We start from the raw sequence: 21,676 nt of genomic DNA on the forward strand, positions 1-21,676 counted from the left end.
GCCTGCAGCCTAGTAGCACTGCAGAACAGAGCAGAACAGAGCAGAGCAGAGCAGAGCAGGGCAGCAGAATGTGATAGGTAAGGAAATTTACTATTGGACAGCAGCCAGCGTTACGCAGCAGCAGACGCGCAGCCAATGAGAGGCGCTACTGCAGCGAATACATGACGTTGCCGAATGAATCTTCAGGGGATGATGCTACGTGTTGTCCCTTTAGATACCTTAGGTATGGCACAGCGCGCATGGATTGATAGGTGCGGATGTTGTCCTCCGTCTGGTCTCTAACCAGGTTCTACCTAGATATCTGATCTCATGTCACCTAACAATGGCTCTACCTTATAGCTGCCCTGCCTGAAAGCTCACCTCATCTGAGGCATACTACATACTACCACGATCTAGTCCAGACAGACCTACCGAATACTACTATTACTCTTACCTACCGTTTGGTCTCAGCGGTAGACAAGCAACAAATTACCCCGCCAAATGGCCCTCGTCAGCTCTGATGCCCCTCGATTTACCCCGCCAAGGAGAGCCAAAACCGCAGTGAACCGACTGCAGGGCTGGCTGCCTGACCGCCTGCTTGTGATTCTCGCCTTGTGGTGGCGTTGAGAAGCCCGTTGACAGCAAAGAGTGGTGGCGTTGACATCGCCAACAGACAGGTCATTTCTTGCCTCTTCCACAACGACCAAACAATATCATCAGCATAGCATCAGCATATTTTATGCCTGTCGTGGCCAACTGGCACAAGTTGGTCCATTCTAGACACAACGTCCATCATTCATTTTCGCCTTTCGTGGCCAATTCTTTCACGGCATCAAAGACACGGAAGAACCAAAGGGAAACTTACAGAATGACAGGGCTTGTCTTTACGTATAGGTATGCAATGATGTCTTGTTCAGATGATTCTACCCCTACAACAGGCCTTGCGGTGTTGTCGACAGAAGTCAACCTCGCCCGCTTTCTACAGTCTTCGATTACGTGAAAGCCACCTCGGCCAAGCCACGCCAAGCCACCATCTTATGGATCAGACGACAAGTCAATGAGCTCAACGTCTGGCGACTCCTTGCTCGTTCCCGTGCCTCGCTGAAACTGCGCCCGCTGGGCTATGGCATACTTTCGGCGATCTTCCTCTCCCATGAACTGATCCACGGAAACAATGGTCTCGGGTCCGCTAACCACGATGCCTTCAAACGAACCCCTCTGCAGTGCGTCTCGCGAGGAGGACGGGGTGGTGGAGGAGATGGGCGGCGTGTCGATGCCGCCGTCTGAATCATCGTAATGCGTATAGAGTCCGGCTGCCGTCTTTCGCCGTGCCGAGAACATGCCGTCAATGCGGTCAGGGGGCCTGACAACGCTCCTCGTATGACCGAGCGTCGTGCCCCGAGACATGCCCTTGGCTGAGGCCGCCCTTCGTGCCTCTTGTGCAGGAATAAAACTCTCTGGAATCACATTGAGATCGTCTCCCTGCCTCTCAGCCTTCTCAACCGCTTCCCTTGCGGTAGTGTTGGTATCGGCAGCGGCAGCGTCGGCCCTCGGCCCTCCCCAGGTCCTCTGGCCAGCGGTGAATATGCCGTACACCATGTAGTACCAGTTGAAGAAGGGGTTCAGGACAAACATGAGCGGGTACAGCCATATCTTGAACCGTCGGAGCTTGGCCCCAAAGTAGATCATGAGCAGCCAGTTGAGCCCGAGCGAGACGCCAATGAAGCCAACCGGCAGGTCCTTGACTGTTGCAACCGTCGATACCAACGCCAGGACCATAATAAAAAAGAGAAGCGCAGTCGTTCGGATCGTGTTCTGCATGAAGCGGACAATGACCAGCAGCGGATACCGTTTCCACAACCGCCAGTCTGTGAGCATGCACACCTCGTTGGTGATGAAGCCGAGAAACCATCGCCTCCGCTGCTTAATAAGGGAGCGGTAGGTCTGCACAGCTTCGGTTTTGCAGAATGCCGACGTGCACATCTGGATCTGATATCGCTGCTTTGCGCCAATCATGAAGAGGTGGGTGAGCCATCGGTCCTCCCCCAGGTGGCACTTTGCAAAGTCAAACAGGTCCTCGCACTGCTCCGCCTTGTCGGCGAAATAATACTTGGCCATCCTCCTGAACGCGGAAAAGCGAAGCATGGTGAGGGCGCCGGGGAGGCACGTCACCGAACCGCAGCCGGATTCCACTGTGCGCTCGAACAGCTGGCCGTGGATGTATTCAATGTCCTGGAGCAGCGTGATGATGCTGTGCTTCCGCGTGGTCGACGTGATGACGCCAGTCATTGCCAGCATGTTTCTAGAATTGCCGGGACTTAGCTCCATGTCATATACAAAGTTTTGCAGGCAGACTTTGTCCAGTATGCAGTCCGAGTCGATGAAGAGGATGAAGAGATTGTCGTTCATCTTGAGGTATTGCTCGTACACTCGGTCAATGAGCTTGAACGTCGACTTCTGGCAGTGTCTCTTGCCACCATGGGGGAATCGTGATATCGTGATGCGGGCCTCCTTGTATGTGACATCGATGCTCGTCGGGTAAGACTCCATGGTCAGAGGAACGCCCAGCTTCTCGATCGTGTTGAGGTAGAGCTCGTCCTCCTGATCTCCGTCAAAGGAGAGGAAGACGTGGATGCAAGCGGCGGGATAATCGCAGTCGACCACCGAGTTGATGGCCGTGATGAGCACATCAGGCTCTTCCTTGTAGCATGGCATGACAATCACGACTTTGGGGGCGGTAACGTCGTCGAGCACCTGCTTCATGCGCTTTGTGCGTCCGAGCTGATTGGTGACGAGTTGGTAGACGCAGAACAGCCAGGGCACCGTCAAGAGAATGGAAAAGCTCCAAAAGGCGAACCACTGGAGAACGGAGACGACATCCTCTGGCCAGTACTTGGTGACTTGGCTCGGAAGTGGTAGCGTCACTATCATGATAGGGAGGAAGATGGCCCTGCGAAAGATGAGCATCGGCAAGCAAATCCCACAGCGTTAGCCGTATAAGCGGGAGACGTACCTGAAGGCTACAAATGCTATGCCAACAACGACGCAGAGGACATTGATGGACCAATGTTCAGCCTTTCGAAATGCCTTGTACAAGCAATAGAGGAACGCAGCGAGCCAGAGAAACCATTCTAGCAGCGCCATTATCATGACCACTCCAACGATGGCAGTGTAAACAATCTAAGATGCCGTCACCAAGCTTCAATTAGCCAGCCATTCGGTACCTATCTTGAAGCCATAGACAAGCGAGGGTCAACTTACATCTTTGACGGGCCATTCCGGCCTATCAGGATCGATCGCCATGTCGCCCTTCCAAGTATAACCAGTAAATTCGAGAGAGATGTAGTTGCTAGTGGTGAAGATGGGCCGTTAATCTCAACACCACCTAGGGAGGCGGCGAGATGTAAATCGATATATGACTGCTGTGAATCCTCCCATAACCGAAACACGAATACACGCCAAACACAGGTGACACAGTCTATCCCCCGAAAAAGAAAAAATAGAGAAAGCAGAACAAATCAATCAGAACAATGCGAGATATCGAATAGAAATGATTGGGTCTTGGAACCAATCAGGTACAAAAGCCTCGCAATGTGAGATGAAAGCAATAGAGCCGGTATCTGTCGTGTCACGCTGCGGCTGTGACAAAATCTGAAATCGCACAGCAGCGCCCTTGGCGCCAAACGGAAGACGGAGGACAAGAAGGCTGAGAATGAAGATGAAGAAGCAGAGGGAGGAGGAGGAGGGGAGAAGGAGGGAAAAGCAGTAGATCCGGCTCAACTGTCAACGTCCAACAACATCCCCCCCGTCGTCTCTTGCTCCAAAGGCAGCAGCAAGTCCGGTTTTACACGGCAAGTTATCGAGCAGAAGCAAAAAGTAGAAGGAAGCAGAAGTGCAAAAGTGCAAATTGCAAAACCGCAACCCAAAGATGAACAAGAAGGAAGAAGAGATAGAAAAGAAGAAGAAAAAGAATCGCCTTTGCACACACACACTCAATCTGCCGTTTGAGAGGGAAGCGGCAAGAGATGCGCACCACCACCTGCTCGATTTGGTCGTCGCGGCTAACGGGCAAAAAAAAGACGTCCTTTCCAGTTTGTCTCTCCCCAATTATTGGATGTCGTGACATAAAAAGGAATCGATGCCACCTTTTTTTACTTTTTCTCTCTCTTAAACCCCTTTCACCCAAGGCTGTGCGTGAGTGTGTGAGCTGTGTCAAGACGTGTGGTGTGCGTGCGTGTGTGTTTGCGTGTGTGTTCAGTTGTTGGCATCTACCTTCTTAAGATACCTCATGGATGTAAGACCCCCAGAAGGGCTTTTGAACAAATACAGCAGGTCGGTCGGCCGGCACAGCTGCGCTTTTGCACTCGTCATGACGGCCCAAATATGGAACCTTGCATGCATGCACCAGCACGACACGCCTGATTGGGCGGCAGCAGCTGCTGGCTTCAGTCAGTGTCTTTTGGTGTGTCTCGGTGCTCGGTGGAACGTGGAACGTGGATGGAGAGAGAATGCAAAAGAAGCAAGAAAGTGTGTATCGCGGGAGACGAAGAGAGGGTAAATAACAGAACACCTCCTACATATACATATCCACAAAGAGAGAGAGAGAGAGAGAGATAATGGATGAGAAAATTACTCTGACTACCTATTGAGACGCAGGCGGCGGTTGGGTCTAACCGGCGATACGAACTGCAGCGTACGGATCACCATCTCGCATTGGTGGGAGCAGCACGATGATACCCTCTATTTTCTTCGTAGCACCGCTCCCTAATGCAGAGCTCGGGCCCATGTCAACATAAATAGCAACACGATATTATTTGCTTGTTCTTGCTTGCCAGCCCCAAGCGAGCCACCTCCGATGATCAGTATGTGGTGGCAACGAATGCTTGTAAATGGCCAGAATCGCACAGGTGCTTGCTTCCCATTCAAGGGTTTGCAGTCCCCAGCCCCTTGCATTTGATCCCCTCCTCCCACAACGTTCAGGATCGGGATACAACAACTACCTTGCTACCTAGGTGGTGATGTGTGGTCCATGCAAGGTACATCATCTTCTGCTTCTGATGACCCTGGTGCCACCGCGGTGTCTATCACGCAACTTGCCCTCACCAAGCCCCCTCAATAACCACCGTGCCAGTCCTACCACTCAAATCATCTCCTTTGCTGGCATTTTTCATTTCCCAAATTCCGGCAGTAGATTGCATCAATAGCCTTGAAGGTAAAATCGTCGGTGATTGTTGCAAAACAGCCGTTGCTTCTTCCTTCTGCAGTGGCAAACCGTACGAGAAAAATACCTCCAGTCCGAATGCATTGGCCTGACCAAATGGACTCCGGCGTCTCGTGCCAGAGGGTATGCATATAGCAAGGCAAGTCATGCTTCCATCTTCCCTGCTGAGTTGCGCATATCGCTCTCATCGTCAGGGGGCGGCGTGCTTGCTGCTGAGATGCAATGACTGCACCCAACAACTTACAGCATCTTGCTTCCTCCCAAGCGACTATAGGCTTGTGTACCTATAATGGGAAGGCTCGCTGTTGTCTGATGTCCAGATCTAGTAGCATCGTGTGCAGCCCTATTGATCGGCTGACATTATGACACTACGCTTCTACCAATCCACATCGCTGAGCTGCAGCTTCCGAACACGCTGGCCCTTGTTCGGTTTGTCTACCCGGTTGTGGTAGAACGTTGTCGGCCGGTCATTGACTACCATCAGGCATGTTAGTGAGTTTACGTGCAAGAAGGGCCAGGGTCGAGAGGGTAGGCTGGTGCACTCACCGTCTTGGTCATCACTCTGTTGGAGGTCATAGTTCAGAACAAGGTTCTTGATTCGCTGCTGTTCTTCTCTCTCTGCTTGCTGCTGTGTCTTCATAGCGATTGCAAATGTCGAGTCCGAAGGTAGTTCGACGGTCCGAGTCTGATGGCTGCGTCAGCTTTCACCACCAGAGAAGGTTGTATAAACAAGGGGGCAGTGACAGTAACATACCTGTTGCCGGTTGCCTCTTTTCGTCATCAGTGAGAATGCCATTTTGCCATTCTGCTGCGTCTCCCCAGTGCCGGTAGACATGGACGGTTCGCGGTTTCTCGACCGCACGGGCAGCGGCACGTCAAACAGCTGTTTGCGCTCAAACTTGCGTGATTCAAGGCTCTCTGCCATCATCTTTGCGTATTCTCGTTCAAACTCGGCTTCGTCTTCGGGATCCACAGCTTCTTCTTGTCTGGTGACGATGATGGCCTCTTCGTATTCGCTTTCGTGGGCAGAGACATTGTCACCATCCTGTCAAATTTGTAGTGTTAGTAAAACTGTCCAACGAGGCTTGTTCGAGGGCGGTGCTATGCCGTACCTCCGCTTCCTCTTCTTCCTCGGAAGCGCTTTCATCGTCACCGTCGCCATCGGCTTCTACGTCATCCATATCACCGTTGTCATCCTCGGAAGAGGCGCCACTTGTAGCGTCGTCTGCTTCCGCAACTTTGTCCACTCCCGCAGTCTTCTGGTCCTGAGCAATGGCAAGCTGGAAAGCCTTGGTCGCCTCCTCGATGTCGTCTACAAACTTCCATTGAGGCCTCGTCAGTGCAAAGGTATCATGCACAAGAAACTCAATGTCCAGCGGCAGGGGCGCTTTGGTATGGACGTAATACTGACGACGTGATGGGTTAGCCTCACACGCGATTGCAGCACATCCCAATTGACTTGACTTGACTCACCTGGAAGAATGAGAGGAAGTAGTCGAGCTTCTTCCCAGCAGCACCTCGGTTGAAAAACATGCCACAGGTTTCCAGCATGATGGAAATGAGGCGAATCCGGAAGAAGTCGTCCGGCGGATCAAAAGCGTTATACTTGCCCAGAACAGGTGGTCCGCCTGCAAAAATGTTAGAATCGGGGACGAGAAGCTGTGGTCGGTTTGCCTGCAGCAAGGATAAAAGGGTGGTGAGTCTCACTATAACCAAACAGCAAAATCTTGTACATGGTGTCAAAGATGACCGGATGCTCCAACATGCGGTAGTTGTAGAGCTCGCCAAGGTATTTGACCTCGGCAACGCGGCGCTGGGAGAACCTGAAGTCGTTCTGCTCTAGCCCGAAGCAAATGGACTCTACAACGTTATCCACGACTCTGACAACAAAGTGTGGGTGATGACGGTAGAGAGCGCTCAGGAGAATGCCGAGGAGATGGATGTTTCCATATTTCACTTTGCCAGGCTTAGAAAAGACCTTTTCGAGAATGGCAACGACCTGAGGTTGATAATGACATCTGTTAGCGGAAACAGAGGACATACAAAATTTGCAACACACGAATGTAGCAAGGCCTTGACGGAAAAAAAGCAAGGAGCGCTTACCTCTGCTTCTTCCCAGTGAAGTCTGCGAATCTGCTTAAGAATCTTGCTATAATTCCGTTTAGTCATGTCGCCATATATCAGCTTCCGGATAAAGAGCTCCATCGGAGTCCTTTCTTTCTGCTCAATTGCAGGCCGTTCTGGAGGATCAACGAAGTACACGGCGTTGTCAATGAGCATCCTCTCCGGCTGGCCAATATGCTGCACAGACTTCTTCCGCTGCAGCGTCTCCAGAAAACTGGCCATTCTCGGCGCTGTTTCAGGGTTCCTGAGAAGATAGCGGCCACAATTTTCGATCAAGTTGCACAAAATCTCAATGTTCATGCGAGAAAAGTCGTCGAGGCTGACCTTGAGGCAGTGGAAAACAACGTGCTCAGGGACTACTCCAAACTTGGTGAGCTCTGCCAGGTATCGAATGTTGCTGAGTCGGACCTGGCCCAGAAAATCCTTTTCCTTGCGGCGCTGCAAGCTACGAAACTCGGCATCGAGATAGTCGACTAATCCCTTGGGGACATCGGGCATATATCTGCCCAGTGTGGCAACCAGACGGGCCCAGGACGGCAGCAAATCGCTCCGTCCCTTTGGGACCTCCGTCAGCGCCTTGACCAGTCGGTTGCGCGACGCCTTGGAGTTGAGAAAGCAAAAGTCAATGGCCGTCTGGTCGATGATCTCCTTGTTGGTCAGGTCGGGCAGGCGAGCCAAAAGGGCATCTACCTGGGCTCCAATGGTCTTGTTCGCAATGGCCATTGACTGATCGTCAATTGGCTCTGGGGCTTTTGCAGCTTCTGCGCCCTCGGTACTAGATTCGGGCTTCTTGGCATTCTGCTCCTCAGTCTCCTGCTTCTTCTTCTTGCCGTCCTCGAGAAGGATGGCCGGGACCTTTCCTTTGAGGTCCACCAGATTTTCGTAGAAGCGGCGTTCGTCTTCATCTTCCCAGATGCCGGCACCATCAGCCATGGATCGTAGGTAGTCGCCAGTCTTGACCAAGCCGATGGTGCTGTTTGAGGCTGCAAGAGGATCGTTGGAGTCTTTCAGGTTGGGCATTTCGGCGCCAATAACATCGGCTATGACCTGAGCATTGGCAACAAGCCTATCCTGAGCCTTGACTTGCTTCTCGTAGTTTGCTTGCCTATCTTCAAAGACTTCTCCGGACTTGACATAGGCCTCAGCGTTACGCCGGGCTTGGGAGTGAATCGACTTTTGATCGCGCACAATGTGATTGGCGACATCGTCAAAGTATTTCTTGAGGACTTCCTTGAATTTTTCGGCCAGTTCGGGGGGAGTAAACGGTTGATCTTCGACGGAGGATTCTGCGGTCTCTTCAGGGGTCGACGAGGCTTCGTCTTCTCCAGACTTGCGGCTTTCAGGCGTAGTAGTTCGAACTCCCAAGATATCCCAGCTGAAAGCCTTGACGAAGATGACGAGCAGCGGCAGGTTGGCGTGCTCCCTGTCGTGGCCGAGTAAATCTTTCAAAACCTCGAGCGGGAACGGGTCTGCAGAGGCGCCAGGCTTGGAGTTGCTTCGAGTCTTGAGCTCGACTGACTTGCCGGTAGCGCCTTTGGTGGCATCGTCTGGCTTGGTGGCATCGTCCAGGGTCCGTAGCACGCCGACGAGCCAGAGCTCGGTAATGACCCTGAGGAGAGCACGCTGGCGGGTGATGCGCTCCTTTTCCTCCTTCTCGCGCACTTCGGCAGCCAAGGTCTTGAGAACGCTCTTGTCGGGTGTGGCCATGCCCTTGCCGAGCAGCCAGGTGAGATACTCGGTAAACTCGGCAGGGCCGAAGCGTTGGTGGAGAGCGCTCACGATCTCGACGGCGGCATCAATTTCCCCGGGGGTCTTGAGGCGACAGAGGCCCTCATAGCAGGCGGAAATGATCTCGGATAGGTACTTGTGCAGGCTCAGGGTTCGAATCTCTTGCAGGAACGTCGAGAGGGTTGCGGCGCTGATGGCGGTCCGGAGACGCTTGATGAAGGCTGTGTTCTTCTTGAGCGACGAGTCAAGCGAGCTGCTGACGTTGATGAGCCCTTGAGGTGGAGGGGTTAGCCATTAGATGAGCAACCGAGCATGATTTTTCGAAGCATATATAGACATATGGATATATATGTATGTATATATATATGTCCATTCTCCTCCATACCTTTGTCGCCCTCCCAGGCCTTTTCATTCAGAGCCCGAAGCTCGCCTAGAATCCACCGTTAGCTCCCATATCCAAAGCCGTCGGCAGGATCGCAAAGAGCAGCGTCAAGACGTACGCTTCCTTGCGCGGTCCATGGCAACCCGCGGGGTGAGTCTGGATTGCGACAGCGGAGTGTGGTCGAGGCACTACATTCGAGCGCGGCGCTGCACTGCTAAGGGATGTACTGCCCTGGAACACGGCACTGTGGTTGAGCGAGTCGAGCGAGCAGCATCGGTGCGTCCGAGGGAGCGAGTCGGACAGAAGTCGTGGAGGTTCGTTTTCTTCGTTGTTGCGCGATCGGTCAAGGAAGTATGTAAAAGGCGAAAGAGAGACAAAAGACCAAAGCTTTGGGGGTCCTTTTGCGCCACAAGATTGACGCAAGGCTAAGGTCAAGGCTATAGATGTGGATGTGGAATGGAGTGCATGGCCAGGGTCGGAGGCTGTTGTTACTGCTGCTGCACTGATTTTCTGATGGGCGGCTACCGGAACAACGAGACGGCGAAACGGGGCTTGGCCTAGGCCGACCGATAGGTACTACAGAGCACAGGGCCAGTGTTAAAAGGTACCTACCTAGAGGAAGGGATGTGCGAGCCAATCAAGTCGACATTTCACATTGAGCAGTTCAAGATGATTCAGAGCTCATCGCGAGAAAGGGCAGAGGCTCTCAGGTTGACGAGTATCAAGCAATTGATTCAACAGTGTTGCTCCAATCATGCACAGTCATGCTTTCAAGATAAATTTTCTACCGCCGATAGCAATTGGATGCAGTTGACACATAAAAGCCCATGGGAAATGACGTGACCTAGGGTAAGAGTGCTAAAATACTTATCTAGTAGAGCCGAAGGTCTCACTTCTACTGATACAAAGCACGTTATCCAGTTCATTGCTTCGAGACATACAATCTATTATTGCAGACAGTACTCATTGCTCAACATTCCATTGCTTTTGCCAGTGTAAACAGAGAGACTGAGAGAATACACTACTCTCTCACTCAAATGATTCCAACATGCTCCCAAACTTCCTTTCCTTCCCGCTATGCATATACATAATCATTTAGACCGGTGTCTTCCCCCATCACCCCTTCTGAGGCTCTCACGAGTGTAGAGCATGAGCTGCGAGCAACGAGGCGCAGTTACCGCCATGCTGGCACTGCAACGGGTTGTTCGGTGTTAAAAGATGCGGAATCTCTCGTGGCCGCCTTCGCCAGGCACAGCGCCTCCGTGGTCACCCTCACCACCCACAGCACCGGCACCCTCAGCATGCGGCGGGTTGGGATAGTAAAAGGCAGAAACCGCGACGGCCACGTACAGCGTCACCAGGAGGAAGCCCTCAAGGTAGTTGCTCTTCTGATCCTGCAAGAAGCGACCGACGGTCAAGATGGCAAGGATGAGCATGACCAGGTCGAAGATGCCAAACTCCAGATCCAGGAGCTTGCCGCGGCCCCAAGCGACAATGACGACCAGGGGCGCGTTGAAGAGGGCGGTCTGAAGGGTGGCGCCCAAGACGTGAGACAGGGCAAAGTTCATCTGGTTGTCCCACGCTTCGTCAATGGCCGTGATGTGCTCGGCGAACTTTTCAACCAGCGGAACCAGGATAAGACCCATGAAGGCATCGGACACCTTTGACTTTTCGATGATGTGTTCAATCTGCAACACGAGGGTGATGGCAATCAAGGTGACGAGGGTAACGGCGATGGTCAATGCGATGATGCACTCGGTCATGGTGAGCTTGTCCTTGGCGGCGTCCTTATGGCCGTCACGGTCGCGCTCCTCATCCATCTCGAAGATGGCGTGGTAGATACCATGGTGGGTTCGGGCCTGGAAGAAGACATAGACGCAGTACGCGATGATGAGGAGGACGGAGACGATGCGCGAGATGCTCAGTGTCTTATGAGAAATTTCCGCGGTCGTCAGCGTGCTGTCGTCAGGGAGGCCGTGGGAGAAGACGGTGGGAATAGCCAGCCCGACACCGCTGCGATCACTGGTAAGCTGGTGTACATCAAAGTCAAGCATGGAAGGAGAATCCATCTCCCGTCGCTCGACGAGGCGGGTTGGGGGGAGATACATACGCCGTAAGGAGCAAACCGCTACCGGCCTCACTGATGGTATCGCTAAAGGTCTGCTCTTCGTGATAGATGCCTCCGACGAAGAAGCAGAAGCCCAGACAGAGCAGCATGGTGGCCAGAATCGAACCGAGGATGGCGGCTTTGATGACGAGGAATTGGTTCATGGAGAGCAGGACCATGAAGAGGATGATTTCGACAATGGAGCCAACCGTCGTCTCGATGAGCACGCCAAAGACATGGGGGACTTTACGGGCAAACTCTTGACCAGCGAATCCGATGAGGTTGGCACAGGGTGCCATGGCGATGTAGGAGAGAATGAAGATGAGGGTGTGATCTTCAGGCAGGGTGTCTAGACGCAAGGCAAAGCGGATTTTGATAGTCGACAATCAGCAAGTCTGGCCGCATTGAAGCAATCGAACATGGCACCAATTCCCGGGCATGCGGTGCCCTTGCTGCATCGCAAAGGATTCTTGACAGCTTCACGGAGAGGTCAAACAACTTACATCGAACAGCCAATGCGACGGGAACAATGGGCCAGAGCACATTGATGGCGGCGCTGGCCTTGCAAGAGGAGCGGAAGCAGATGCGCAAAAAGTGCCATGGGTGAATGCCGCCGCGGCCGCTCTCGCCGGAGGACTTGATTCTGAAGAGCTTCATGCCGTGGCCTTTTTCGCTTCGCCAGCGGGTGCGCTTGTACTCGTGGCTGGTGGACGGGCGTGGGAGCTGCTCTCGATCAGAATCGCGCTCTCGCTCTCGATGACGCTCTCTATCACGGTCACGATTCCGCTCTCGCTCTCGATCACGCTGGCGTTGTCGGTCTCTGTCTCTGTCTCTGTCTCTGTCTCGATCTCGCTCTCGCTCTCGATCACGAGAGCCGTAGGTCTTGTCGTAAGCTGGGCCGGGCTCGAGGTCGTCGTTGTTGACGAGGCTTCGCTGCTGGCCGTGATGCTGCGAGCCGAGGCGGCGATGACTTGGGCTAGCCATCGCAGCGAGCCTGAATCAGTCGAATCAAGCCGGATCGAAGCGAGCTCTGATTCAAGTGGGGCCCGTGTCTCTCTCTCCTGTCTGAAACCTGATGCTACGCAAGCTCCAGGTGCCCCCAAAAGGGTGTGTGGGAGGGAGGGAGGGAGCCCGGACAGGAGCGGCTACCTGCAATATCGACTAGCAACAGCAAGGCAGCACGATGTTATGCGGAGGGCAGCTTGGCGCCTGGGGGCGTGGGAGGGCTGCTACTAGTACAAGTAATGAACAAGACGCAGAAGAGGAGCTAGAGATCGTCTGTCTCTGATAACCCTGCATGCTTCAGCTCTGGGCAGCGGGCGCTTCTAATAAATCTTCTCTGGCTTCACGAGCGTCGTGGCGCAGGGCTTCACGCCCGGGGGGGGGGTCGATGGGGGGGCCCTCGACGACGTGGCATGCTCCAGATGGCCCCCGACGGCCTTTTGCCAGGCTCCGGGGAGAGCATCTCTGCAGATGCCGGGCCTGGGAATAGTCTCGACTGGCAACCACTCAGGGAGGCGTCAGCTGGGATTCGACGGATCTTGTTGCCGCGGGGGGGCCAATGCCGGAAAACAGAAGAGGCTGGCTGGCGGGCGAGGAGCAATAGTAAACGCAGAGCTGACAGCCAACTGGTGAGTGAGGGCCAGCATTTCCAGGGTTCCGGCCCTGCAAAATGTCGGTGGCCGGCTTCACGGAACAGAACCGTCCAACGAGAGTCCGTGGTGCAAAGACCCAGCGTCAGGCTGCTCGCACTTTGTCCCTGTAAGGATCATGTACAGTACGAGCGCTCCATCTGCATGCATGGATGATGGAGAGAGTGTCTGCCGCTCGATACTATTACCCATGCTCGCTGAGGTGGGGATGGTACACACGGGCTCAGCTTTTGGCTGCGAGTGGATGGAGCAGGAAGAAGATGGAAATCATAGAAAGTAATACAGTAGATATTGCTCTGGAGGGGTGATTGATGCGAGAGACGCAACAAACGGCACACGGGACACAGCATGAACAGTATGAGAGTTTGCATGCCGTGATGGTGAATGAGCGGAGTCGCCGACGGCAAGATGCTTCTCTTGCTGCTGAATTGGTTTGTTGAGGTAACACATAGGGCACAAGGTCGTAAAATCTCATCGCATCATCAGCAGTCAGGCCTTGGGCTTCTAGAACGTGTGGACATGTCAGCCTCAAGCCATGAATACTGTACCTCGAGTCGTCAACATCTGCTGCTCAACCGCAAGCCCTCTTGGAAGGCGGTTAATCAAACGGAGACGAGAGCGCCAATTGACTCTTGTATGTATGTACAGTAATACTCGTACCAGATCGCCGAGCAGGTTGCCTGACTCGTCCTGCTTACCTGGATACCTAGGTATCTCGATACAGTATTAAGAGTCGAGCACAAAACAAGCAAGAGTATGGGCCTCTCAGGGGAGCCACAGTAGAACGAAACAAAAAAGCAACTTTCTCACCCATCCAACGTTTCTTGTTCTGCATATCCTCATTTGTTTGTCCTCCCCCCCTCGCCGTTGCATGATACGAGCAAAGCAATCATCGAGGATTACGAAGCGCTGAAATACAATACGACGCAGTTGGCTGGGCTGAGAAGAAATCCAAGCCAATTGCTTCGAAACCAACCCTCTCCCCCCCTGGAGAGTCAGTCACCACCCCTGGAAAGAAACAAAAGAGCTTAACACAAACAAGCATGCCTTTAGCGCCCACCCCGTCGGTTGGCTGCCTCGGCGCTATTCGTGCCTTAATTCGCAGCTCTAATTTTACCTCCCGCCCTTGGGCTCGTCTTCTCTACTCGCTCTTGCTGGGGGTGTGATGCGACTGGAATGCGGCGCGCTAATAATGAGCGGCGGCAGGAAAACCTGCTCAGCGCCGGTGGGTGACGTCTCGTCTTGTCAGAGAGAATGCAACATCAGGATGTTGAATTGACAGGGGGGAGTCCGGTGGTGTCTGCATCTTTGCATCTCTACATCTCTGCATCTCTGCAGTCTTGCGTCTTCTAAGGCAAGGTACTCAAGGTTGTCATCATGTTGATGAAGCAAGGCTACACTCCTAATACTAGCTGTTGCCAGGCCCTCTGCCATTCATGAAGCCTAAGTATCTCCTGTATGTCTTCTGCTTCTCTTTTTTGTTTGGTTTTAAATCGTCTGGAAGCTCTCCCAAATCTCAAGTACCTTGGTATGATGTGAAAATGATGACCCCTGATCGCACAATTGCGAACCAAAGCTGTGGTTACATTGTAGGCCCGCCCACGCAGCAAATGCAAAACCCGTCACTCTTTGCCGTCCCCCTTTTACTTCGTCCAAACTACAGCGCTCATGGCGATGGAGACGGCTCAACGGCATGGAACCCATCCAGAGTCACCGTCACAGCACCAGCTTGAACAAGCTAAACAAGACAAAAAGTTAGTCATCTGGCAACGCAAGAGGGAGCTGACCGGGCGGGCATGAGAGGGAAACCTACAGCACGGGACAAGTCGTCTATCAAATCGCTGGCATCTTCGATACCGACACACAGCCGGATAATATCCTCGGGCATCTGCCGTTCTGCCCGCGTCTTGGCGTCGATGCTGGCGTGGCTCATCTGGCAAGGCATGCTAATCAGGCTGTTGACGCACCCAAAGCTGACGCTGATGGTCCACAGACGGGTCGCCTCGACGATGCGCTGCGAGATGGCCGGGTCACCCGTCTCAAACGACAAAACCGCTCCGGCTCCTCTCGCAGTAGCCCAATGCAGGTCATACTGCGGGTGAGACTTGAGACCAGGGTATCGCACTCGGAACCCATGTGCTTCCAGGAACTCGGCAATTGCTTGGGCATTGGCCTGCTGCTTTTCCATGCGGATGGCCAGCGTCTTCACTCCCCTCATAAGGAGGAAGGAGTCGTTGGGCGACAGCCCGCAGCCCGTTGAGTTGATTGTAAAGTATAGTTTGTCGCCAATTGCCGCATCGTTGCAGGCAATCACACCGGCCATGATGTCGTGGTGGCCAGACAGGTATTTGGTTCCCGACTCATACACAATGTCCGCACCGACGTCGAGAGGGTTGAAGAGCATGGGGGAGAGCATCGTGTTGTCAACCACCACGAGCGCCTTTTCGTTGACCTCGTGCGCTAGCCGCGCGATTGATGGGATATCCACGATCTTGATGAGAGGATTTGTAGGGGTCTCGAGAAGAACCATGGTCGTCTTTTCTGACAAGCGCTCCTTTACCGCATTGACATCTGTCGTGTCAACGTGGTGCACGACAATCTGCTGGTTGGTCGCCAGATATGTGAGCAATCGGTGCGTGCCGCCGTAGAGGTCGTCGCCCGTGATGACCTCGTCGCCAGGACGCAGGAGTCGCGAGATGACGTCGAGGGCGCCCATTCCGGAGCTGACAGCCAGCGCCCTGTTGGCATTCATAATCTTGGCCAGGTGACGCTCGAGGTGAGTGCGTGTAGGGTTGCCGGATCTCGTATAGTCGTACTCCTGCTGGCCACCGCTGGCCGAGGTCTGCTTGAACGTCGCAGACTGGTAGATGGGCGTGCTGGAAGCGCCATACTGGTCTTTGCCCTCGGTATAGACAAGCTCTGTCGCGAGAGCATAGCGACGCCGTCCGTTTCGAGGGCTCGATGGCGCGGGTGATGGTGGGAGGTTGTGGCCGTCGAGGTCGAGACGCTGGAGGGGACTGGCAGACTTGCCGGGTTGGCCGTCGGCAAAGGGGGCTGCCATGTTGGAGGATATATGAGTATAAAGGATAGGATAAATCGGGTAGAGAGGACTGCAATGTCGTCTGCCCAGCTGTGGTGGTTCGTTTGACGACTACAGCATACACTGTGCAGTTTCCCGTACAGCCCGACAGCAATGCCCAGTATGAGAGAATTGGGGTTGATGGGTTATGTATGAAGAGGACTCCAACAAGTCGCCAAGCCGATGGAAGATGGGAATGCAATTGATGATTCGAGGGTTGCACTCTTTTCGAAATAAAGCGAGATGGAGAGGAAGAGGATGAATCGACGAGGCAAAAGTCAAACAAGATCAGGATGCTTCAGCAACAAGCAAGCCAGCATCGGCGCTGTGGGGGAGGCAATTGGCCCAACCGGTCAAGTCGCAATCATCTGGAGAATGACAAGTAGAGGGGCTGTTGTTGCTCCATCCGGCATAGCGCTGCGATACCGGCAGCCCGACCCGCGCAAGCACAAATCACACCATCGGCATTTTTTCTGGGGGTGGGCATTCTGCCGCGCTTTACCCGAGGTCCCTATCAATACGTACCAGAGTTGAATTGCGGAGGAGTGAGTCAGCACTGGATCTCGTCAACCAGCTGGAGCTTCTTACTGGGGTATCAGCGCTAAAGCAGTGAAGTACTAGAGGTTGAACGATGCTGTTTGTGCTCTCGCATAATGATTGGTTAAAGCAAATCAAATATCAATTGCGCTGCTTGTTGTGTAAATCCATGTAGCCATATTCAATTCTAATCTCTACCTGAATATAGTGGTTGTATGTATATGGACCGTATATACCGACTGTCCGTAAGTAGTAGGTAGGTATGGTTCCCGCCAGTTGCTCCTCTTAGCCGGCATGGGCCACAATCTCGCTCACCAACTCGCCCTTTTCCTCGCTGTAGTACGAGCAGATCTGAGAAGGCAGCGGCACCTCCTTGTAGTCGTCGTCAGGTCCGGCCAGGATGTTCAGGTTGATACCGTCGCTCTTGCTGGTGAAGAGCTTGGTGGTTGTGCTCTCTTTGCTGAGGTAGACCTGCGCGCTGTCGACCTGGTCGAGCATGACGGTTGGCACCGTGCCGAGCACCTGGAGCGCAAAGTTGTTCGCCTTGACCACGTCCACCGTGGAGACGAGAGAGTCGACAACGAGAGACAGCCGCGTCGAGTTCTCGACAGTGACTTGGTTCGCCTTGCCCTTGATAATGACCGTGGTGTTGTTGCACCTGCTGATCAGCACGGAGTGGGTGATGGATGCCTCAATCTCCACGGGCTGTGCCTCTTTCTCAAAGTTTTCCTGCGGTTCTTGAGTCAGCGCACAACAATCTCGCCGCGTCCGTTGCCAGGTTTACATACCACAGTCCACTTGTTGGCCTCGAGAACCTTCCTGGCGGGCTTCTTGGCCCTCATGCTCTCAGGCTTGGGCTTCTTGCCGGGAACGGGGCTCTTTGCTCTGGCGCCGTCCGAGACTGTGGATCCTGCGCGCAGAGCCGGGTTCTTGTGCGTCATCTCCGACCTGTCCACCTTACGCAGGCCCTTGGTGACATCCTCACCTCGGTTGAGCTCGGAAAACACGGCCCCGAAGCCCCCAGCAGGCGCTCCCGCAGATGGCTTTGCGGAATCAGATCCAATGTCCAGCACAGGAGCCGGGCCCGGCGGCGGAGGCGGGGGAGGGGGCGGGGGAGCGCCGCCGGCAGAAGGGCCGGCAATGGCAGCGGGCCGCTGTGTTTCTTTGCTGGAATCCAGCGATTTCGCAACTTCTTCGGCAGGCTCTCCTCGGGGGTTCCAGGCCACGCCTGACGGGTGATGCTGCTTGATGTAGTCGCCGAGGTCATGGAAGATCTGGTAGAATGCTTGCACCCACTCCACCTGTCTGGGATCGCTGTAGCACACAACATGGTTAGCTGCTTGTTCATCATTCCTGGCCCGGAAATTGTAGGCGCATACTTGTCCTTCTGCTCCTTGAGCACCCTGTTGCCAAAGAACTGCGCAGCGCTCAAGGACTCTTCAACATGGTTGTAAGGGCGGCGGTCAATGGTCACCCAGCCCAGAACCATGATTCCATCCGCAACAGCGCTCAAGTTGCTATACATTGGATCGGGTCGGTTGTTCTCCTTGATCTCGGTCGCGGCCATGAGTGCTTCCGTGATGGGCTTCAGCAGGTTCTGGTAGACGACTAGGCTTGATCCAGAGGTCGACGGCTTCGCGGCCTTGGAAGCGATGAGCAGGAACTTGCGCTGTTCCTGAAAGCCCCTGAGAACCTCGGCGGCCTGCATAGTAGCGCAACAAGGTTAGCTCTCCTGTTTTTGTCGTGTCAGGTTGTTGAGGAGGAAGAAACAGACTTGCTGGGCAACAGCCCCTCCCAGCTGGTTGCTGAGCTTGACATACTTGTCGAGGCTGGTGTTGAGGAAATTGTCGAAATCCTCTATCGATTCGGGCAGCGCCTCCTGAGGCTCCTCGAGTGCCGGGGGTGGTGGTGCCGCAGCCGGTTCCGATGCGGCCGTCGCAGTCTGTCCGAGGCCGGGGACATCTTTGGGAAGCTCCGTTGACGACGCGATGTCCTCGAGGCGTGATGTTGCGGCTTCAAGTCTGCCAGAATATCAGCCAAGCTGGAGGACCATCGGGGGGGATGACGGACGTTGCAAGTTACCTACCGTTTGATGAGGGTTGTAAGATTATGCATGTTGTTTGGGGCAGCCATGGCGGCGGTTGTTGAACAAACAGGGTTCGCGAATGCGATTAGGAGGGCTATGCGGCAGCTTGCTGTGGATGTTGGACAGGAGGAAAGAAACGCATGAGGATATTACGAGTACGTTGTTCGTGGCCGCAACTGACAGTGACGAACTCCTGGCCCAGCAGTAGCTTAAGTACGCGATAGCTTGCTGATTGGCGGCACCGCCTAAATCATTGCCTGAAACTCCTTTGGAGGGGTTCGTAGGTGGCGCTAGTGCCAGGTAGCAGCTACCTAGTACATACCTGGAACAATGGGAGACTCCCACCAGCAAGGCTCCCGAGTTCTCAGTGCAGGGACTTGAGACAGGCTTGACAGGCAACTGTTTGGAAGCCTGAAGATCTTTTATCCGACGCTGGTCCAGGTACGAGATACCTGGATGCCTGGCTGCAAACGCCAGCGAGATCGCTGACAGGGACTTGATGCCTACCTGTTTCCTGTGACATCTTCGAATAAACACTATCATTTTTTATCTATGCGATTCTCTTTGCTTGTGAATGTTTATTGCTTCTGTGAATTTATATACTATAGATAATATATGCTTTTAATCCTGATTTGCCTGAGCATCCCAGTGGCTACAGCTATAAATAGGTGCCATTTTTTTCGTCGCCTATCTGGGTGAATATTTGCGAGCCATGTTGCAGATTCGAGCTAGCACTTTTTCGTAGATTGGCCGCCAAAGAACGATTCAAGGGGTCTTTCGCTGGGACACTCCGAATCAATACGAGGAAAGCACTCCAACACGTTACATTTCGCTCGGGCTCTGCCTCCTTGCCTTGCCTTGCCACACAGAAAATCCAACCAAGTCCCGCGATCAATCGCCCAGCTTCAGTCACGCAGGTGGGAAGAGCGCGACAGATCAAAGCAGGATTTCTCTTTAGATGTTTTCATAAGCACGCCTGCGCCTCCATCATGATGCCACGGCATCACTCCAGCGGCTTTTCGAATGGATATCCGCGCGCCGACACCTTCGAGATTTCTCCCCACAGGTGCGATTATTCGTCGCTCGTTGAGGCTTCAACATGGCCATCCAACGCCAATTGCGGCGTTTGCCAGCTAACCAGTCGATGCCCGCAGGTTCCAGCCAAGAGCCACGCTCCCTCCCCACAGGAAACGCAAGAGGACAGCGATTCGCGTCGGCATAGCAGTTGTTGTCATCCTCGTCCTCGTCCTCTGGTTCGGCCAGCCCCGATCTGTCGCCTCCCTCATCTCGCTCGGCATCTTGTCTGGATACGATGACCTGAAGCTCGAAACGGTCCGATACTACGACCTCTCCAACGTCCAGGGCACCGCGCGCGGCTGGGAGCGCGAGGAGCGAATCCTCCTCTGCGTCCCTCTTCGAGATGCCGAGCAGCACCTGCCCATGTTCTTCTCCCATCTGAAGAACTTTACGTATCCTCACAACCTGATCGATCTCGCGTTCCTCGTCTCCGACTCCAAGGACCACACGCTGGAATCCCTGACGGAGCATTTGGAGGCCATCCAGGCCGATCCGGACCCCAAGCAGCCATACGGAGAAATCTCCATTATCGAAAAGGACTTTGGCCAAAAGGTGAACCAGGACGTGGAAAGCCGTCACGGATTCGCTGCTCAGGCAAGCCGCAGAAAGCTCATGGCTCAGGCGCGCAATTGGCTTCTCAGCGCTGCTCTGCGGCCATACCATTCTTGGGTATACTGGCGTGATGTGGATGTTGAGACCGCACCCTTTACCATTTTGGAGGATCTGATGAGGCATAACAAAGACGTCATTGTTCCCAGTATGTTCTTTCCTGGCACTCGACAATGGATACTCCTCCCTCCCTCTCAAACGATACTAACAGTAACCCCGTAGATGTCTGGCGTCCCCTTCCGGACTGGCTCGGCGGCGAGCAGCCCTACGATCTGAACTCGTGGCAGGAATCCGAGACCGCGCTCGCGCTGGCCGATACTCTGGACGAAGACGCCGTTATTGTCGAAGGCTACGCCGAGTATGCCACCTGGAGGCCGCATCTTGCCTACCTGCGCGACCCCTACGGCGACCCTGATATGGAAATGGAAATCGACGGAGTCGGCGGTGTCAGCATCCTGGCCAAAGCAAAGGTCTTCCGCGCGGGCGTTCATTTCCCGGCGTTTAGCTTTGAGAAGCACGCTGAGACGGAGGGTTTCGGCAAGGTAAAGTCGAGTCATGTTTTGCGCGTGAGATGATGCAGGGAGAGTTTGACTGACAAAGCTTGCTCTAGATGGCGAAGCGTATGCACTTTTCCGTTGTTGGCCTGCCGCATTATACTATCTGGCATTTGTATGAACCTAGTGTTGACGATATCAAGCATATGGAGGTACGTGTTTTTACACTTCTTTTCTTGATGCATATCGTGGGAAGTAGTCTTAATATGCTAATGACGGTTTCGCTGCAGGAAATGGAAAGAGAACGGATTGCTCGCGAAAAGGAAGAGGAAGAGAGGAAGAAGAAGGAAGCGCAGATCAAAGAAGAGTTTGGCGATGCCAACAGCCAGTGGGAGCAGGACAAGCAGCAGATGCAGGATCTCAAGTTGCAGGATCGCGGAGGCGATAAAGAGGCTGCTGCTGCTGGGGTGAACCAGGGCGCAGCCGCAAAGGCCGCGGGGGCCATGGAAGGGCAAAAGAACTAAAGAACTGAGCATGGGCCTGGGGGATCATTTGGAGTAAAAATCGAATTTATTTCGCGCCGTTACGGTTTCCTATACTA

At 53.9% G+C, this 21,676-nt stretch overlaps 6 protein-coding genes across 6 annotated transcripts; 1 reads left to right on the forward strand and 5 right to left on the reverse strand.

Annotated features, from left to right (window-relative positions):
- Positions 1-936: 936 nt before the first annotated feature.
- Positions 937-3,282, reverse strand: TRIREDRAFT_124228 (glycosyltransferase family 2; the record flags this gene model as incomplete). The annotated part of the gene is made up of 3 exons (XM_006969744.1): positions 937-2,929; positions 2,993-3,159; positions 3,241-3,282. The coding sequence occupies 3 exons, from the start codon at positions 3,280-3,282 to the stop codon at positions 1,015-1,017; spliced, it is 2,124 nt and encodes a 707-aa protein (XP_006969806.1). The 3' UTR covers positions 937-1,014.
- Positions 3,283-5,576: 2,294 nt separating this feature from the next.
- On the reverse strand, positions 5,577-9,571 carry TRIREDRAFT_82539 (uncharacterized protein; the record flags this gene model as incomplete). The annotated part of the gene is made up of 9 exons (XM_006969745.1): positions 5,577-5,674; positions 5,747-5,885; positions 5,955-6,245; positions 6,313-6,606; positions 6,674-6,828; positions 6,908-7,199; positions 7,304-9,324; positions 9,438-9,482; positions 9,553-9,571. 9 exons carry the CDS (start codon positions 9,569-9,571, stop codon positions 5,577-5,579), a joined length of 3,354 nt encoding a protein of 1,117 aa, XP_006969807.1.
- Positions 9,572-10,645: 1,074 nt separating this feature from the next.
- On the reverse strand, positions 10,646-12,291 carry TRIREDRAFT_82544 (Ca2+ transporter; the record flags this gene model as incomplete). Its single annotated transcript, XM_006969746.1, has 3 exons — positions 12,045-12,291; positions 11,545-11,890; positions 10,646-11,447 (listed from the first exon to the last, which is right to left on the reverse strand). The coding sequence occupies exons 1-3, from the start codon at positions 12,196-12,198 to the stop codon at positions 10,646-10,648; spliced, it is 1,302 nt and encodes a 433-aa protein (XP_006969808.1). The 5' UTR covers positions 12,199-12,291.
- A 2,568-nt stretch (positions 12,292-14,859) lies between these two features.
- Positions 14,860-16,409, reverse strand: met2 (cystathionine beta-lyase; the record flags this gene model as incomplete). The annotated part of the gene is made up of 2 exons (XM_006969747.1): positions 15,007-16,409; positions 14,860-14,931 (listed from the first exon to the last, which is right to left on the reverse strand). Exons 1-2 carry the CDS (start codon positions 16,252-16,254, stop codon positions 14,860-14,862), a joined length of 1,320 nt encoding a protein of 439 aa, XP_006969809.1. The 5' UTR covers positions 16,255-16,409.
- Positions 16,410-16,972: 563 nt separating this feature from the next.
- TRIREDRAFT_124234 (adenylate cyclase associated protein) lies at positions 16,973-19,227 on the reverse strand. Its single transcript, XM_006969748.1, has 5 exons — positions 18,896-19,227; positions 18,584-18,830; positions 18,189-18,511; positions 17,598-18,123; positions 16,973-17,538 (listed from the first exon to the last, which is right to left on the reverse strand). The coding sequence occupies exons 1-5, from the start codon at positions 18,940-18,942 to the stop codon at positions 17,095-17,097; spliced, it is 1,587 nt and encodes a 528-aa protein (XP_006969810.1). The 5' UTR covers positions 18,943-19,227; the 3' UTR covers positions 16,973-17,094.
- Positions 19,228-19,690: 463 nt separating this feature from the next.
- TRIREDRAFT_82551 (glycosyltransferase family 62) lies at positions 19,691-21,599 on the forward strand (the record flags this gene model as incomplete). Its single annotated transcript, XM_006969732.1, has 5 exons — positions 19,691-19,961; positions 20,050-20,729; positions 20,804-21,123; positions 21,192-21,287; positions 21,366-21,599. Exons 1-5 carry the CDS (start codon positions 19,885-19,887, stop codon positions 21,597-21,599), a joined length of 1,407 nt encoding a protein of 468 aa, XP_006969794.1. The 5' UTR covers positions 19,691-19,884.
- Between the last annotated feature and the right edge of the window lie 77 nt (positions 21,600-21,676).

Source organism: Trichoderma reesei, assembly GCF_000167675.1.
Source record: "Trichoderma reesei QM6a unplaced genomic scaffold TRIREscaffold_40, whole genome shotgun sequence".
Classification (NCBI taxonomy): Eukaryota; Fungi; Ascomycota; class Sordariomycetes; order Hypocreales; family Hypocreaceae; genus Trichoderma; species Trichoderma reesei.